At 53.1% G+C, this 18,205-nt stretch overlaps 1 protein-coding gene across 1 annotated transcript in view; it reads right to left on the reverse strand.

Annotated features, from left to right (window-relative positions):
• Positions 1-634: 634 nt before the first annotated feature.
• Ncs1 (neuronal calcium sensor 1) overlaps positions 635-18,205 on the reverse strand; it is a 52,968-nt gene continuing 35,397 nt past the window's right edge. Inside the window, exons 3-8 of the mRNA XM_028884654.2 lie at positions 15,456-15,594; positions 13,789-13,867; positions 12,119-12,207; positions 11,616-11,693; positions 8,705-8,821; positions 635-3,834 (exon numbers count right to left, since the gene is read on the reverse strand). Of these exons, the coding sequence (XP_028740487.1) occupies positions 8,723-8,821; positions 11,616-11,693; positions 12,119-12,207; positions 13,789-13,867; positions 15,456-15,594 (484 nt within the window). The 3' untranslated portion in view covers positions 635-3,834; positions 8,705-8,722. The remainder of the gene's footprint in view (positions 3,835-8,704; positions 8,822-11,615; positions 11,694-12,118; positions 12,208-13,788; positions 13,868-15,455; positions 15,595-18,205) is intronic.

Here is an 18,205-nt window from a genome sequence, read left to right on the forward strand (position 1 = left end):
ACCACAGCGCCATGCTTGCCTTACATGGGTTTTCCCTTAGGGACCCTGGGCAGACCACACCCAAAGCGAGAGCCAGGCTGGCCTGGGAGGAAGAGATCTAAAGCAGACGGAAACATGGAAAAGACGAAGAAGCACCAGGCCCACACAGGGAGGCAGGGAGGTCCAGGAAGCGCGTTTAATTGGCCAGACACGGATGACACACAGCGGGAGCAGGGGGGAGGCCTGGACATGCGACAAAACCCATCACCCTGCACCACCAGACGAGGGGCTCCCTTTCTCCCCCAAGACACAGACAGGACGGCACCCCCAAAAAAGACTCCGAGGGTGCTGGGGACGCAAGCAGGGAAGGATGCGAACACCACAACCAGAACATCACCTTTCTTGGCCTTTAAGTTACCCGACGTCCTTCAGGAGCTACAGGACTTGCTGGCCTGTTCCCCTGCAAGGGCCTCTAGCCGCTTCGCTCAGAGTCCTCATGACACCCTGCAAGGTGGCTGACCTCCTTCTGAGGCGTGGAGAAACAGACCCCAGAGGAATTCAGAGACTGAGTTTGTCCGGGAATGAAGTGGAGAAAGGTGCTAGGTGTGGCCCCCACCCTGGGAAGCAGACAAAACCTGACCCTAGAGCCAAGACAGAAGATGGGACCAACTGTTTATTCAACAAAAGCCTTTTATTCATTCAAAAATTAACCATCGGGTTTGTTTTGCAGATATTTAAAAAAAAATTAAAGTTGGGAGGGCAAAGCTTCCCACTGTGCCCTTATGCCAACTACCTTGCCAGCCCCAGATGACCTAGCAGAGGGGCAGGTGGGAGACATGCTGCCAGATATGTGCGGCTGGGGGGTCCATGGCCTCTTCAACCACAACCTCCTTGGCCTTCCCACCTCTAGCCTCCAACTTCACCCCTTACTGGACCACTGCAGCCCCGCGGTGCCCCCACCAGGGGGCGCCCCTGTGATCCTTGGATCATGTAAATTCGGAAATAGACTGGGAGGAATCCCAGGGGCTTTCTGCTAGGCCAGTAGTGGGGACTTTCTCTGGAGAGATGCCAGGGATCCCCAGGCACCCTACACTCCACCATCCCCTAGAAGAGACGCTGTCCCCAAAAGCCCAAACGCACCTTCTTAGGAAATCAACTGTCAGACTTGCAGCGCATTTAAAGAAAGAGACACCAATGCCGCATACATTTGCCTTGTTATTTTAAACCTGGCTGGATACCGCAAAGTCGTGACGCTCTCCTAAGTCCCAGTCAACACAAAGTAGGAGCAACTGCTTGGAAGAAGAGGGGGAGGGGCACAGCATCCCTGGCCCTAGCAGGGAGGGTCTGCAGAGGGACTAGGGATCTGGCCTCATAGGCTGGACCACACCCCGAAAGAAAGCAGCATCGGATGGGGTGGGACTCAGTGGAAATGAACTTGGGGAGAGGGCCCTCAGGCTGCTCAGAAGAGGCCCAGCCTCAGATTCTGGGCGTGCTGTGTGCCACAGCTAGCGGCTGGTGAGAGAGAAGGACGGAAGTCTGTCAGGACGCATCCTCGAATGAAAACAGTGTCCAGCATCCTGCCAGGAAGAAGGCAGCCCGGGCTGTCTCAGTGTCCAAGGCTGGGCCCAAGGACATAAACTGTGAAGACCAAAAGCCACACTTGAGGCTGCAACTCAAAAAAGCCAAGATGCCAAGAGGAAACCTGGACCCATAGACTCGGGGAAAACCCAGGCTTCATCCTGGACAGTCCACAGCTAAGAATCCATCGAGTCTGGATGCCACCCAAAATGCTAGTGACGGAGAGGCTCCAGAGACCACAGAAAGTCCACTCTTATCCTCTCAACCCACATCACCGCATCGACTCCCCGTCCTAGAGGCCCTGTCGGTGGCCAAGCAGGAAGCTGACCCAGAGAAGCCTCAAAGAAAATTGCCGATGCAACCGGAGCCCTGTGGGATCTGCTGGGCCAATAGTGCGCACAGCGTGAGCCAAATGTGTGCCCATGAAGGGGGTGTATTTGTGGACTGCTAAGCATTCCCACCCACACAAAGCCACCATTTGATGGAGGACATCCATCCCCCAGCTGACAGCTACTCACCCACGGGTCATTGGCAAGGAAGAGTTCAGCCTCCTAGATGTATGCTGGAGATTACTAGAGGATCGGAGCAGAACAAAATCCAGCGGCCATTTCCCCCTCTCGCTGGTGGCCAGAGGGGCGACACAAACTAGAAGCAAGAACTATGGGCCCAGGCCTGCCTGTCTGCAGCTGGGAGGCCGCGTCTCAACTGAGAAAGTTGCCCACGGTGAGGGTGAGTCCCAAAGGAGCTCACGAGCCTAGAGAACACTGAAGAGGGGCTGGAGGAGGCACCATCAGACACCCAGGGCCTGGCAAACACAACCACAGAACAGTATCACAGACATAGGAACCCAAGCTCCAGGCTGAGAATCAGACATCATCAGCCAGACCAACCACCAACCGCCCGCCGTCCCCCCCAGCCCTACTGACCGAGAGGCAGACTATGAAATCACAGAGAAACCCAACCTCGGGCCTCTTGCTTCTGGTCCATGGCTGCCCAGTGTTCCTGGTGACAGACACAGAGCCATCCCTGGCTCTGGATGAGCAGAGCCTCCCTCGGTAGCATGGCCTGGTCCTGTCCTTTCATCCTCTCCTTCTCAGCCTCGGAGCAGAGAAGAAGCCATGTAGCCTGCTACAAAAGGCAGACAGAGGCAGGAAAGCCGAGGAATTCACAGGCTCTCCACACCCCTAGCATCAAGGAGGCAGAGACATCGTTACCTCTGCCAGTGGACTGCAGAGAAGCCCACTTCATACTCTCCATACTGTGTGCCCGACGCCCTCTCCCAGTCCCCACTCCCGGAACAAGGCTCTCCACTTTCTCTCTGCTGTGAACATCAGAGCAAGAGTTGAAAAAAAAAAGAAAAGTCCCGTTTGTCCTTGAAAAAAGTGTTATGGACTCCGAGGAGAGCAGAGGAGAGGGGTGGGGACTGCAGGGCAGAAGCTGGGGGAACAGTACATTAGCCGTTTAGGAATGCCCACCTTCCCCTCTCCAAAAATGGAGCACAGTATCTGAAAAAAGAGGAAAAGATTTTTGGCTTCTTGGCCGCTGCAGGCCACCATCCTCCCAAGTGAGGCGGGCAGGTGGGCGAGGGTGTGCACATGTAAACGGAGGCCCAGCATCCTGGGAGTTTCAGACACACAAGGTAGCAGCAATAGTTAACAACCAATAAATAAAAGGTATCGATTATATATGAGTATAAAAAAAACTCACTTTCCCCACGGAACACACAATACTGTTACCACATGAACCATCGTCACTAACCATCCTTGCCTGCCAGTGGCCTCGCTCCTAAAGGCTGGGCTGAGAACCCTCACCACCAGGCAGCCCTCCCCCTGGCCACCGCTGCAGAGGGCCAGCAGAGACTGAGCTCTCGGAGCCCTAGAGGCCTTCTCCCAAGGGTCAGTATCTTCTAGAACAGAAGGTAGTTTGTTCGTTTTCTTTTACAATGTCCATGTGAAATAAAAAAAGAAAGCACACACGCAGGAGAGCAGGAGGAATGGAACGGTTGCCCGAGGGAGACAGCCAAGTCCTTAGTTTTGCGGAGGGCTGGAGTCTTTTCCATTTCGGTTCATCGCTATTTGGAACAAGCGGAGGCTGTTGACAATTGGAACCAGTGGCTTCAGGCGGCAGGTGGATGCAGGGCAGGGGGGAAAGAGAACCGGACCTGGAGGCTCAGGGGCAGCCGGCTGTGTGTAGATGAGGAAGGCTGGGTGGGCACGGGGGTGGTGCCAGGCTGCGGTGGCCTCATGGCACAGGAAGAGGCGAGTGATTCCCACACATCTGCAAGACAGAGGGAGGTAGAGCATGTTAAAGCCACAGCAAGGGACGGTCCCCTGGGGCCTGGCTTCTAAACTTTAGGCTGAAAGTCCATTTGAGTTTGAATAACGGAATGTGGTAGCAAGAAGAGACTCGGCCCCTCTTTAGGACTCCACTTTGTCGAAGATCTCTGAATGAAACAGTCATTTCTCCACATTCATTAAATTAGTATATCTTAAATTGTATCCTATTAGAACACTTGGTTTTAATTTGGGGGTTTTGTTTTTTTGGGGGGGGGTTGTTTTGTTTTGTTTTGGTTTTTGGTTTTTCGAGACAGGGCTTCTCCAAACCAAAATGTGCCAGTCCTGGATCTCACTCTGTAGACCAGGCTGGCCTCAAACTCACAGAGATCCGCCTGCCTCTGCCTCCCAAGTGCTGGGATTAAAGGTGTGCGCCACTGGTGCATGGCGATTTTAATTTTTTTCTAAGATTTATTTTATTTTTCATGAGTATGTTCTCTCTCTCTCTCTCTCTCTCTCTCTCTCTCTCTCTCTCTCTCTCTCTCTCTCTGTGTGTGTGTGTGTGTGTGTGTGTGTGTGTGTGTGTGTGAAGTACCCTCAGTGGCCAGAAGGGGGCACTGGACCCCAGGACCTGCAGTTGCAGGCAGCCTGACATGGGAGCTAAGAACTACAGTAAGGTCCTCTAGAAGAGCAGCAGGCGCTCAATCTGCTGTGCCATCTCTCTCCAGCCCCAGGACATTTGATCTAAAAACGTGTTTGAATTCCAGCATAGAGGAGGGAGGAGCACAGAGGGCCTCACCTCTAGCCAAGGAGCTGGGCGGCTGGGAGATGGGGAATCTCTGTAGTCACTAATGAGTCACCCACGCTCTAGTCGATAACTCCATACCCATGCTACCGACGCAAGCAATCGTAACTAAACTCAGCTGGTCACTAAAAACAAACAAACAAAAACCAAGCATGGAAGCTAGAGAGAAGGCTGGGCAGGTAAGAGCACTTGTTCTTACAGAGGACCTGAGTTCTGTTCTCAGCATTCACGTGGCAACTCACAACCACCTGTAACTCCAATTCCATGGGATCCAGTGTTCTCTGGCCTCCACAGGCACCAGGCATACATGTGGTACACACACATACATACCGACAAAATACTCATACACATAAAATAATAAGTCTGTAACAAACATTAAAAACCTTGTTGACCCGGGCGGTGGTGGCGCACGCCTTTAATCCAGCAGAGCCAGGCGGATCTTTGTGAGTTTGAGGCCAGCCTGGTCTACAGAGTGAGTTCCAGGACAGGCACCAAAGATACACAGACAAACCCTGTCTCAAAAAACAAAAACAAAAAAAGCCTTAGCCGGGCGTTGGTGGCACACGCCTTTAATCCCAGCACTCGGGAGGCAGAGGCAGGCGAATCTCTGTGAGTTCGAGGCCAGCCTGGGCTACCAAGTGAGTTCCAGGAGAGGCGCAAAGCTACACAGAGAAACCCTGTCTCGAAAAAAACCAAAAAAAAAAAAAAAAAAAAAAAGCCTTGTTGAGAAGAGGGGCTCTGGAGGGAGTGGGAAACGTAAGGGGAGAGGGGTGTGTCTGAACACAAATCAGAATACATCTTATATACAGGCATGAAATTGTCAAGGGATAATTTTTTAAGATTTATTCACTTATTATGTATACAGCATGTGTCCCTGTACACCAGAAGAGGGCACCAGATCTCATTACAGATGGTTGTGAGCCACCATGTGATTGCTGGGATTTGAACCCAGGACCTCTGGAAGAGCAGTCAGTGCTCTTAACCTCTGAGCCATCTCTCCAGCCTGGATAATTTTTTTAGATGTTAAGATGTTAAGTTGTTTCAGTTGCTGACCTGGATTGTTTGATTGTTTTTGTTTTTCAAGTCAGGGTTTTTCTGGCTGTCCTGGAACTCACTCTGTAGCCCAGGCTGGCCTTGAACTCACAGAGATCTACCTGTCTCTGCCTCCCAAGTGCAGGGATCAAAGGTGTGTGTCACCACCACTGCCCGGCCCATCAGTGTGTTTTCAAACAGCCTTGATTTAAAGCTCCATCAGGGTACTGATCCAACTGGATAAAACTGGTTACATGTCGGAATGTGGGGTGACCTAACTCTGTGTTCCATGCTCACTCACATTTTTTGGTTCCAGGACAGACTATTTCTTATCCCCTTTAAGCTGAGAGCTGTGTTTTTTATGTCAACATCACAAAGACGCACACACACACACACACCATCTCAACAAACAAGCAAACATTTCTGAACGAAGCTGTGACTCTAGGACATGGGCAGCTCTGGGAAGAGTGCGAAGGAAGCGAAGCCAGACTCAAAGCCACTTCAAATAGGCGGGTCCGCAGAGCCGGAGAGCAGCTGGCTGGTGAGACCGCGGACATGCGGGGCGTACAGCCTGACTTCAGAGGATGCCAGACTGTGAGAACCAGGAGGATGCGGCAGCTGCATAACACCATGAGTATACTAAATACCACTGAACTCGTGTGTGTGTGTGTGTGTGTGTGTGTGTGTGTGTGTGTGTGTGTGTGCAAGTGCACCCCTCTGGGGAATTAAAACCAGAGCCTCTCATGTACCAGGAATGTACTTCCCAACTACTACATCACCAGCTCTATATTTTTTATGTCATTCAATTGTCCAGGCAGGCCTTAAACTAGAGAGACTCCTGCCTCAGCCTTTCAACAGTTGGGATGACAGATGACAGGCCTGGATCACCAGGCCTGGCTGAGCTGTCCACTTTAAAATGGCTGCTTTTGTACTAAGGAAGTTCCCCTCACGGATTCTCTTATAAAAAGCACACAGGGATTGTCTTCAAGACCACAGAAGCTTCCCTGGAGCCAACCAGTCTCCCAACCATGTTAATGTGGAATATGGGGTCCTGGAGGCCTCCTGATTGGACGGTTGTGGAAACATGTCCCAGCCCAGCAGGCTCCTAACCTATGAGGATCAGAGATCCTTATCTAGGCCAATTTGGTTTTCTCTCTTAGGATGAAAACCAGCAGAAAGGAAGCAGTCAATGGTGCCCCTGGTAGGAAGTCCCCACAGGGAGTGTACTGGCTAGTTTTGTGTCAACCTGACACAAGCTGGAGTCGTCAGAGAGGAAAAGAGAGCCTCGGGTGAGAAAAAGTCTCCAGAAGATGAGGCTGCAGGCAAGCCAGTAGGGCATTTTTGTAATTAGAGATTGATTTTTGTGATTAGTGATTGATGGTACCATAGTGGGTGGTGCCACCCCGGGTTGGTGGTCCTGGGTTCTTTAAGAAAGCAGGCTGAACAAGCCATGGGGAGCAAGCCAGTGAGCAGCACCCCTCTGTGCCTCTGCATCAGCTCCTGCCTCCACATTCCTGCCCTGTTTGAGTTCTTTCAGTGATGAACAGTGATATGGATTTGTAAGCCAATAAACCATCCCAAACCCACTCATCACCGTCCCTCCATATCTCAAAACCACTCATCACCGTCCCTCCATATCTGCTCTTCTGCCCCTGCGACCTCCTCCCCCAAAGACCACAAAACAAACAAAAAAACATCTGGCCGTGGACCTGCAGCGCCCTGTACTCTACGCTTTTTGCCTAACAGCTTTACTTGCAAATGTTCACTGCGACCAGTCACTGGACGGGTTCGAGGCCTCTGGCTTCTGCTACACTATCAATACTGCACCCTCATCGGGACTCCTCTTGGATATCCTGTTGTTGACCTGTCTCGTGAAGATCCCGCGGCTTTGGTTCTGCAGGACTGGCCTCTTCATGCTCCCGCAGTTCATGGATGGGGTAGATGTTGGGGTCCCCAACTCAAAGCTCTGGATCTGGGCCTGGGTGGTAGCTGGGTTGGTCAGCCTGCCTGTTCTCCTGCACCAGTGCCACCAGGGCCCGCTCTCCCACTGCCTAGGTGGGGGCAGGGTCAGCTCTCCAGTCTGCTGTAATAATTTTTTTTAAAGCAAGTCATAAATTGCCTCTGAACATTTAACCGATTTTCCTATTGAGGAAAATGGTCCTTTTGGGGTACTTTGCCTCAAACCTGCCTGAGGTCTGCATTTTCCTTCCTTATCACATTCATTTTTAGGGAAGTTTCCTTTGTAGACATCAATTCTAACACCTTGTCAATACAAAAGCATTTTTGTGCAAAGTAGTATTAATCGAGGGGACAGTGCATGACTCTGGCTCAGCACACTGGCTGCTCTTCCAGAGGACCCAAGTTCAGTTCCCAGAACCTACCTCCAGGGGCTCACAGAGGCCTCTAGCTCCAGCTCCAGTAGATCTGATGCCCTCCTCTGGCCTCTGCAGGTAAATGTGCCCCCATACACATGTGCACATGCACGCATGAGCACACACACACTCACACACACACAAATATTTTCTTTAAATAATATTAATGGAAGCTTCAAAATGGAGATCAGACCTTTGAGCTGGAGAACTGGCAAAGCATCCTGCCTTCCCAGTGCCCTGGCCCTGACTGCCTACAGTGTCTTCAATCCAGGAAAACTTATTTTTTCTTATTTTTTTCCTTAAAGATTTACTTATTTATTAAGTAAATTTATTACAGTATACTGTCTGCATGTATCCCTGCAGGCCAGAAGAGGGCACCAGATCTCATTACAGATGGTTGGTGAGCCACCATGTAGTTGCTGGGAATTGAACTCTGGTCCTCTGGAAGAATAGCCAGTGTTCTTAACCTCTGAGCCATCTCTTCAGCCCAGGAAAACTGGATTTGGACCGATAAAAATAATAAAACACCACAGGGCCGTGGATGACTTGAAGACCTAACTCCCAAGCACCCTGGAAACACAGAATTTGCTGCCCATGCTAGCTGTCCTGTGGGTGGGTTTTCACCACCCCCACCCCACCCCCACCTTAGGACCCATCCAACTCACCCCAGCTCTGGGCCTGGACTATACCAGCCCATCGTAGAGGGACAGAGCCTGCACAATGGAGGGATCGGCCTTGGAGCCTTCCTGGAACTCCTGAAGCGTCAGCTTCCCGTCAGCATTCTGCAAGAAGAGAAGTGGCTGAAGACGGATCTGCCTCCTGGGACGGGATCCTGAGTCTGACAGTGTCCTCAGAGGAGGTGAGGCATCAGACAGACCTGGCACTCCTGACCCACCTCTCTCAGCCTCTGGTTCTCCATCTGAGGACCAGGGAAAGGCAGAGTGACAGGTCTGGGGAATGAACATTCCACGTGTCAACTTAAAGACTCCTGCAGCTCTGGGCTTTTATCAGCCAGAGCCGCTGTACCGGCTCATAGCCTACTCGTATTTTTATTACCATTAAGTATTCAAAATGAGCGGGGCTCCGTGCTGCAGGCCTGTACTCTCAGCTACTTGGGAGGCTGAGGCGGGAGGCTCATGACTCAAATCATGGTCTACATGGGGAGGTCAAGTCCAGGCTGGGCAACTTACAGATCCAGAAACATACAGAAAGGGCTGGAGGGTACTCAGTGGCAGAGGGTGTGTGGAGAACTTACCACAGTTTGCATGGGTTTTGTTTGTTTTGTTTTACTATCTTATCCAAAATGACTTTTTTTGTTTTTTGTTTTTTTGAGACAGGGTTTCTCTGTGTAGCCCTGCCTGTCCTGGAACTCACTCTGTAGACCAGGCTGGCCTCGAACTCACAGAGATGCACCTGCCTCTGCCTCCCAAGTGCTGAGATTAAAGATGTGCGCCACCACCATCCAGCTCAATTCCCAGTTAAAAAAGAAAAAAAGAAAAAAAAATACCAGCACTAGCGGTAAAGGTTTGCATTCAAGTATGAGGACCTGAGTTTGATTCCCAGCACCCATGTCAAAATGCCAGGCATGGTGGCACAGAGTTGTAACCTCAGAGGAGGTGGAGACAGGACAAGCCCCGTGGCTTCTGGCTGGTTAGCCTAGCTAAATCAGTGAGTCCAAGTCCCAATGAGACACTCTGGTGGGTCAGCTTCTGGGAAGGGCACTCGTGCATGCACATGAGTGTGCATACATGGACACATGCATATCACTTGCATAAAAGGTGGTTAATCCTAAGGGCTAATACTCCATGTGTTTTTCTGGGGTCTTCAGGCATTTAAGTTACCCCTGGAGCAGGCCACATCAAGTCCTAGGAGTCCTGAGAAGGCGCCTAATAGAACTCAGGCCTCAGGGACCACTCACCTCACTTCCAGAAGCAGGGAAGGCACCACCTATCCTGGAAAGGCCGATCTTATGATGGCTGAGAGCCGACACCTATGAGGCTCAGTGCGCCCCCCACCCAAGCCCTCAAATCTTCAGGGTCACCCTACAAAGGAGGAGCTGCACCCATCCCCTTTGGTCTGGCAAGGGAACTGGCCTAGGGTCACCATCCCAGGGACACCACCACCATGACCCCATAAACCCAAGGTCTACGGTGTTTCCAAAACCAGAAGTTGTCTGAGTACTGCAGGGCAGCGGGTGGTGGCCTTAGCAAAAGTCAGTTTGGGGTCCCGCTACAAGAGGGCTGCGCTGCCTTGGCCCCCCATCTGAAAACTGTCTGGGGACAGCAGGAGCCCAGCTGCAGCCCTCCCATGTGCTAATCTCCCTCCTTATTAAGAGCTCAGAGCTCTCGGGCAAGCCTGTTAGCATCAGCAGGCAGCGGGAAGCCTGGGGGCTTCTATTCTCATGAAGGCTAGAGAGGCTGTTTCTTCATCCCACAACATCCAATTTCCACGTGAATCAAAGTTATTTTAGTTGAGGGAAATGTTTCTGGTTGGGATACAGCTCAAGGAGAGCACGGGTCTTGTTCTCGTACAAGGCCCTAGTGTGACCCTCAGCACCCCCAGAAAAACAGACAAAGGGCACCACCGAGTCAAAGGAACCATAGAGGTCTGCAGAAAAGAGAGAGGGTCTGGGGAGATGGCCTGGCAACTGCGCAGGCTTGAAGACCTGAGTTTGATCCCCAGGATCCACATAAAAGCCAGGCAAGGTAGCATGCGCCCATAACTCCAGTGCTGGGGCCAAGGCTGAGGCAGGAGGATCCCTGGGACTCACTGGCCAGCCAGTCTAGCTGAATCAGCAAGCTCCAGGTTCAGTGAAAGACTCTGTCTCAGAAAATGAGGTGGAGAGCAAAGAGGACACTTGCTGTCATCCTCCGGCCTCCACCACACACACGCACAGGAGGACACCCGTGCATACGACAGAGACACATACAGACAAGAGAAAGCTGCTTCTCCACCCAGTGTCTGTGAACATGGGGGGCACGTGTGTGTGTGCATGCATGCGTATGTGCGTGCGTGCGTGCGTGTGTGTGTGTGTGTGTGTGTGTGTGTGTGTGTGCGCGCGCGCGTGCGCGTGTCAGACAGTCTTGTCATTCCCCAGAAGCTAAGATGGCCATCGGAACCCACGACCTCGTCACAGCAGCTGCCCGTATCAAAGCTTCCACTTAGGCGGATGGGCATCCCACTGTGTTTGTGCTGGGGATGGGACCCAGGGCCTTGCGCACGGTGGGCAAGCCCTCCACCGCTGAGCCACACCCCAAAGCTACATCACAGATTCCCTTTAAACCATGCCTCAGAAGCCACAACCCAAAATAATCTGTTTCCTTTTTTGTTGTAAGGACCATATTTTACACACTTGAGGCTGTTATTGTGAGAAGTCCGACTTCTGCAGGATACCAAAGGAGTCCAGGACAGGACAACAAAGGCCATGGGCCCTGGGTAATTACAAGGGGCCTTCCCAGAAAATTCACCAAAAAGTCGGATTGGCTGCCAGACAGCCAGGTTGACTGGCCTGAGCGAGTCCCCCAAGGATCCGTGGCAAAGCCCGGCCAGGCCCAAGGTCCCTATGCCCCACCTCACCTTGTCCATCATGGCAAAGATCCGGTCTACCCTCTTCTCAGGAGTGTTCTCTTCTTCTGGGAGCTCCACGGTGTTCCCCTGCCGAGGTCAGGGAGCATAAGGTCGGCCAGCGCAGCAGCCTTGGGCTTGTGGCTAAGCTTAGCCCTTGCTGGGCCACCAGGGCACTAGGCCAGAACTTTTGCTTTTGAGCTCATAATTAAACCCTTGCCTTGACACCCTGGGCTGGTGCCAATGAGGACCACCTCTCTCTCCCATTCTCCAGCCCTGCCACCTTTCAAAGGAACATCTCAGCCACCTGGCCCCACTACCCACCTAGTCACTGCCTGACCCCAGGCGGGGATGTTCATGGCTGCTCAATCACAAGTACTTGATTGGCCTGTACTGTCCAGAAACAGGAAAGTGACTCTGGGTTTCCCCTGGGCCCTGTAGGTCACAAGTGGCCTCCCCACCACCCCTACCCTCCTGGGACTCACCCTCTGACCTCTCACCCTCCTGAGACTCACCACCATCTGGTAAATGGCGTCCACTATGTCCAGCATCTCATTTCTTGTGATGTAGCCATCGTTATCCAAGTCGTAGAGCTTGAAGGCCCCTGTGATCAACCAGCCAGGTGGGTGGTGGGTCCCTCTGGCCCAGGGCAGCAGCAACTTCTCCCCTCCCCCTCCCTGTGACCCAGTACAAAGCCTGAGATCAAACATCAGGCCAATGCACACTTATACGAGGGTACATTCACACACCAGTGTAGCCAGGGTTGTGAAATAAACACAAGAGTCAGGAGTTGGATGCAGTGGCTCATGTCGCTAATCTGAGTATTCTGAAGGCAGAGGCAGGAGGATTATGAGTTCAAAAGCATCCTAAGCTACACAGTAAGTTCTAGACCAGCCTGGGCTATATAGCGAGAACTTGAAAAATAAGGGTTGGGGCTATAGTTCATGGCAGAGCATTTGCCTAGCATGGGCAAGGTCCTGGGTTCAGTCTCCAGTGAAGCGGCAAAAGTAATAACAATAATTTTTAAAATATGCAGGTACTGGTCTACAGGGAACGAGGCTGGAGTGATCTGTGTGAGGAAGTGCAGTCCCCAGAGCGGGGCAAGTTGGGAGCCACCGGAGGAGACAGCCAGGTCCTTGTACTGGCTCATGAGACCAGCACGGCACTACAGCCTCCCACAAATCCCTGACACTGTGGCTCTGCCTCGCCTGTGCCCGACCTCTCAGCTCCAGGCTGCCCCTCCCACGGTGGGCGAAAGGAGGAGATAAAGCAATGGATGGGATGCACGTGACAATAAGCCTCTTCTGCTTCCAAATACAGAAGCCGCTATGGAACAAAAGCACCCACCAACCAAGGCATTCTGCCCAACTGTCGTCCCTTTTCCCTAGAAAATCCCCCGGCTACCACCATGCGTCAGCCAAGGGCCACCCAGGACATGCATGCCCTTGCTTCAGTGGCCTCCTCTTCCTGCTGCAGCCTCTCCCTGAGGCTCTGGCCTGGAGCCCCCTCTGCCATGGCAACCCCCCTCTGGGCTCGTCAGCTCTCAGAGTCAGCGTCCCCTCTGCTGGCTCAGCTGGCACCCCCTTCTCCCTGCCCCCCAGCCAGCATTAGGGAGTTTAGGAACTGTGTCTCCATGGCAGAATGATAGTCACGACAGCGAGCACCCATCCATCTGGGTAGACCCTGAATTCCAGCCTGGTACCACAGGTGGCACCTTAGTTGATGTTTGTTGAATGAGTAAATAAATAAATGAGAGATCATCAATATGGCTGAAGACCTGAGTCTAGCAGGAATCTGGATCCTGTGACACCACCCACAGAGTCCGCTGTCCCAGTACTGTGTCTGTTTTAACGTCACTCCTGTTCCCACCCACACCCCACACCCTGCAGCCTGTCCCACCAACATGGCTGCAGACTCTGCCTCACAAAACTCAATCCCTCCCTCTGAGACCTTTATCTGTCCTGGAAGGGCAGGGTTCTTCTTCTTGGCTCTGCACAGATGGCCTGGCCTGCTTACTTGGCCACATTGGGCCCATCTGCCCAGAACCCGCTGCCCAGGCCTCTGGGAATGCCCTGACCTCCCAGAGCGGTCTCCATCTGTGGTGACCGCTGCAGGTGTCTGGCGCCTCCTCTGGGCAAGGGCTGGGGCTGCATCCTTCTAGCCTGGTGGGGGATGGGAGACTTACACCGCAGCTTCTCATCCAGGGTCCCCCTTGAGGTCACCGATAGCGCCTGGATGAACTCGGAGAACTCGATCCTGCCATCCTGAGGGAGACAAAGGGGATGTCTTTGGTCAGCCCAGACCTCATAGGGTGATACTAGGCAGGAGCAGATGCAAGACCTCAGTGGCTGATGGAGAGAGGACAGGAGGGGAGGAATGAGGGGAAAGAGGAGGGGAGGGGAGGAGGCAGAGCCGGAAGAGGGACAGTGAGAAGCTGATGCCTGCCCGGGCAGCACAGCATCACTGGCGGAACCGGCAGGTGGAGGAGGCTCAGGAGAGAGCCAAGCCTACAGCAGCTTCCTTAGTTCTACCTATTTGTTTTACCAAAGAGGAAACTGAGGTCCAGAGAAGGTAGAACCCCTCCCAGTGCCAGACAGGGGGGGCTCCCAGACTGGAGCACCTGGGAGAAAGCTGGGACCACTTGAGTCACAAGAGCAGAGGTGAGTGACAGGGATTCCAGGAACACTACGAAGTCAGGAAAATGCTGTCTCCGGACGGTCTGCAAACCCGGCTACCCCAACCCTGGATAGGTCGGCTGTGGGGTTAGCAAGGCCAGTGCCAGTGCCACACATTAAGTATTGGAAACTCATGCTCAGTGGTACTCAGTGAAAGAGCCAGGCACAAAAGCCATAATCTCAGCCTCATTTTCCTTGTCTGTGAAATGGGGGCAATGAAAGTACCCACACCACGGGACACGGTGGCTGTAACATGACTTAATTCCAGCCCTCGGGAGACAGAGACAGACAGACAGAAGTTCAAGGCCAGCATCAGCTACACAGAGAATCGAAGGTCAGCCTGGGTGGCCACGTTAATTTTTTGTTGTTATTTTGTCTTTTTGTTAACTTGATAGGCGCTAAAGTCATCTGAGAACAGGGAGCCTCAAGGAAATGCCCCCAGCGAACTGGCCTGTGGAGTTTTTCTTAACTAATGATTGATGTGGGGGGACCAGCCCTGGGTAGGTGGTCTGGAGTTATGAGCTACACTCCACGGTAGCCTTTGCTTCGGCTCTGGCCTCCGGATTTCCTGCCTTGCCTTGTGGACTGGGATTGGGACCTGGAAGCTGAGACAAAGACTTCCTCCCCAGGTCGAGTTTGGTCAAGGTGTTTTATCACAGCAACAGAAGCCTAAGGCTCTGGGCTAAATAAGACACCTGTCCCCACAAAGCAGAAAAAGAAATGCCAGCCCCACAGACGGCTGTCAGGCCCGTCAATCACACAGTGAACACTAGTTACAACCGCTGATCTTACTCTAGAGCATCCTACATTTTTGTATCCATAAGACAACTCACATGTGTGCATGTGTGTGCACGCCCTGTGCCTGCAGACGTGCATGCAGCTCTCTGTGTGTGTGCACGTGCAAGCCTGTGTATCTGTGCCCATGGAGCCCTGGGTGTGTTAGTCACACAAATGAACACGTTGTGTGGGTGAGGATGTCACATGGACGCGTGCGTCGGTCCTGATCTGTGCTGGTGTGTGCCTCATCGCCACACCTGTGTGACACAGTGCCCGTGTGCGCGTGAGCATTCAGCCCTGAGTGGGGAGCCCTGCAGGGGTGAGTGAGTCGGGAGAGCTGCTGCGCCTCCTGCTGCAGGACTCGACAGGGCTGGGGCAGACACAGCGACCTGCTGCTCACCTTGTTCTCATCGAAGACATTGAAAACAAACGTGGCGAACTTGGTGGGGTCTCCAAACGGGAAGAACTGTTTGTAGATCTTCTGGAAGCCAGCCGCGTCCAGCTGCCCACTGGGGCAGTCCTTAATAAAGCCCTTGTACCTGCAGACAACACACAGGCGGCAGAGAACATCACCCACTACGAGCCTCTGCCAGAGACGCGGGAAAGCTATGAACCCTAGTTCCAAGACACACAGTGTCACGTGGTCTGATGAACATGGACCCAGATGTCATGCATCTGGTTCACACCTCTGCCGCTCACTGGCTGTGTGACTTTGGGCAAATCCCTCCAGCTCTCTGCGCCTCACATGAACACGGGAAATCAGAGGTAACACAGGAGTTCACCTGGACGTGGCACTGTACAGTGCACTTGGCCTCTCAATCTGACACTCCTCACAGAGAAGCTGGAAGAGTCAGCAGATGACCTCCGGGGAGCCTCATTCCTAGTACCACACAGAGTGGCCGCTTGCTCCTGCACGGCCCCTAGCCCATGCCTGCTCTAAGGGAGTAGATCAAACACCCACTGGAACCACGAGTGAGGCTCAGAAGGCCCTGTGTAGTCCACGGGGACATGTCCACCTTTACCCCTGCACGAGACCTTCCCAGTACCCCAACCGCCGACAGTGCGGCCTGAGAGGCCAAACCCTGGTCTAGCTCAGCCATACGCCAACTGTGCAAGCCTAAGCAAATGTCTTCCCCTCTCAGAATGCTCAAATGCACACCTCAGAATGTACCAGGAGCCATGGTTGTCACACCCATCCTGCTAGACTTGGGTGACATGGTGTGTGTCTCTCCGGGGTCTGATAGTTAATATTCACCAGTAGCCACTCTCCAACATTGGGCATGCCACAAAGCCTTGTGAAACGGTCCCCAGTGTGGCCCTCAGCACACTGAAGTTAACAACACGTAGCTTAAAGTTGGTGCTTATGTGTAACTGAGGCTTGTCCCCCAGGTGGGGCCTGCTCTCTTCTCAGGACCATTCCTCCCACAGTGGACAGCCAGAGGCAGTCACAGTGTCATGAGAGGTAGAGCAACGATCCCATTTGACAGACGAGGACAGCCTGCCCATCTGTCCAGTTATTCACAACCTCAGCTCTTGGAGTGCCTTGTCCTGTGTCCCTTCTTTGTGTCCCCACATCAACCCATCATAGAATTTCTCCAGATCCACAGAGGTCCCTGCATTCTGTCCTGACAAGTCTCAAAGGGTCTACTTGTCCCTGGCAACCCTGGGGTGCCTGTGAACCCTGTTAACGGCCACACAGCAGAATGAAGCAGAGTAGGGCTGCGCGGGGCCCGGACAGTGGGTCTGAGCTTCCTTCTTTGAGGCTATCTCGAGCCTCCTTCCCAGGGCCAGGATGCAGAGTTCTGGCTTGGCTCGTGACTCCCAGACCCAAAGCCAAAACTCCAGAGTCCTAGTGAGAGCTACCCACTGATCATCCGACCCCCTGCACATCCCCACCATCCTTCTAACTTCTCTACAAGGCTCCCTGCTATTTTAAGGACCATGACAATTATTTAAAAGCAATGAAAATGCCAGCTATGGTGGCACGCGCCTTTAGCCCCAGGAGGCAGAAGCAGGTAGACCTCTGAGTGGAGGCCAGCCAGTCTACAGACCGAGTACCAGGACAGGCAGGGCTACACAGAGAGACCCTGTCTCAAATGAACAAAGATGAAGCAAAGAAAAAGAAGGTGTCTCCAGAGCCCAGCCCAGAGTGCCCCACAGGAGGCCCAGAGAAGCCAGCTCCTGGGTGGGGGTGGGAGGCACCCCACACTGCACCAGCGGGAGTCATTGGCACTGACATCAGCTGCAGGGGCTGGTGGCGGAGTGCCAGTCTCTATTGAGCATCTAGTTACCCCTGCCGAGGCTGTCACTGAATCCCACCCCATCGATAGGAGGCTGGAGAAGCCACCCCCCATGAGCTGTACTGGAGGCCAGGAGGAGTACCAGTCTGCACAGAAGCCCCTAGCATGCACCTTCCACCACCTCCCGGTGCTCAGTACCCCCCGAGGCCTGTAAGCTCTGACACCCACTCACCATGACAGGCCCCCTGGTGTCAATCTGTCTAACCCGGCTAGGGTAAGACTCCTGCTCCACCCTTAGCCAAAGCCCCCATGATGGGTGGCCTTCATGGTCCCTCTCCAACACACTGCATGGGCTACAAATCCCAGCTGGCCCAAACTTGAGAACCTGTACGTGGCCAAGTGTCTAACATACACCCAGCTAGTGTCTGCCTGGAGAGCTGAATGAACACACAAGTCTCCAGGTGGGGTTGAGGGCAGAAGCCCAGGTGTCCAGGTCCCTTTTCTGAGCTCCATGGAACAGGATCTTTTAGAGGCCCTAGCCAGAACCACAGAGCTCGATGGACAAGGTTAGCAAGCCAACTCTGTGTGTGTGTGTGTGTGTGTGTGTGTGTGTGTGTGTGTGTGTGTGTGTGTGGCCCAGAGAGGAGTGATAGCAGTCCAAGGTAACCCTGTCTATTAGCAGAAGTGGAGCCCTCCCCTCCAGCCTCCCCACCTCCTAGTCTCTTCTCCGGGAAGAGATCCAGGTTGCACCACCCCCATGTCAGCGGCTGGGAAAGCGATTATACCCAAACATTATATAACCCACTATTCGCCCTCCTGAAGTGGAGGAGGGTGCCTGCCTCCACCAGAGAGGCGAGAAGGAGGCCTGAGGCTCTCCAGCCACTGGCCTGTTTCCAGTCCTCTAATCTAC

The sequence above is a fragment of the Peromyscus leucopus genome, chromosome 4, assembly GCF_004664715.2.
Source record: "Peromyscus leucopus breed LL Stock chromosome 4, UCI_PerLeu_2.1, whole genome shotgun sequence".
Taxonomy (NCBI): domain Eukaryota; kingdom Metazoa; phylum Chordata; class Mammalia; order Rodentia; family Cricetidae; genus Peromyscus; species Peromyscus leucopus.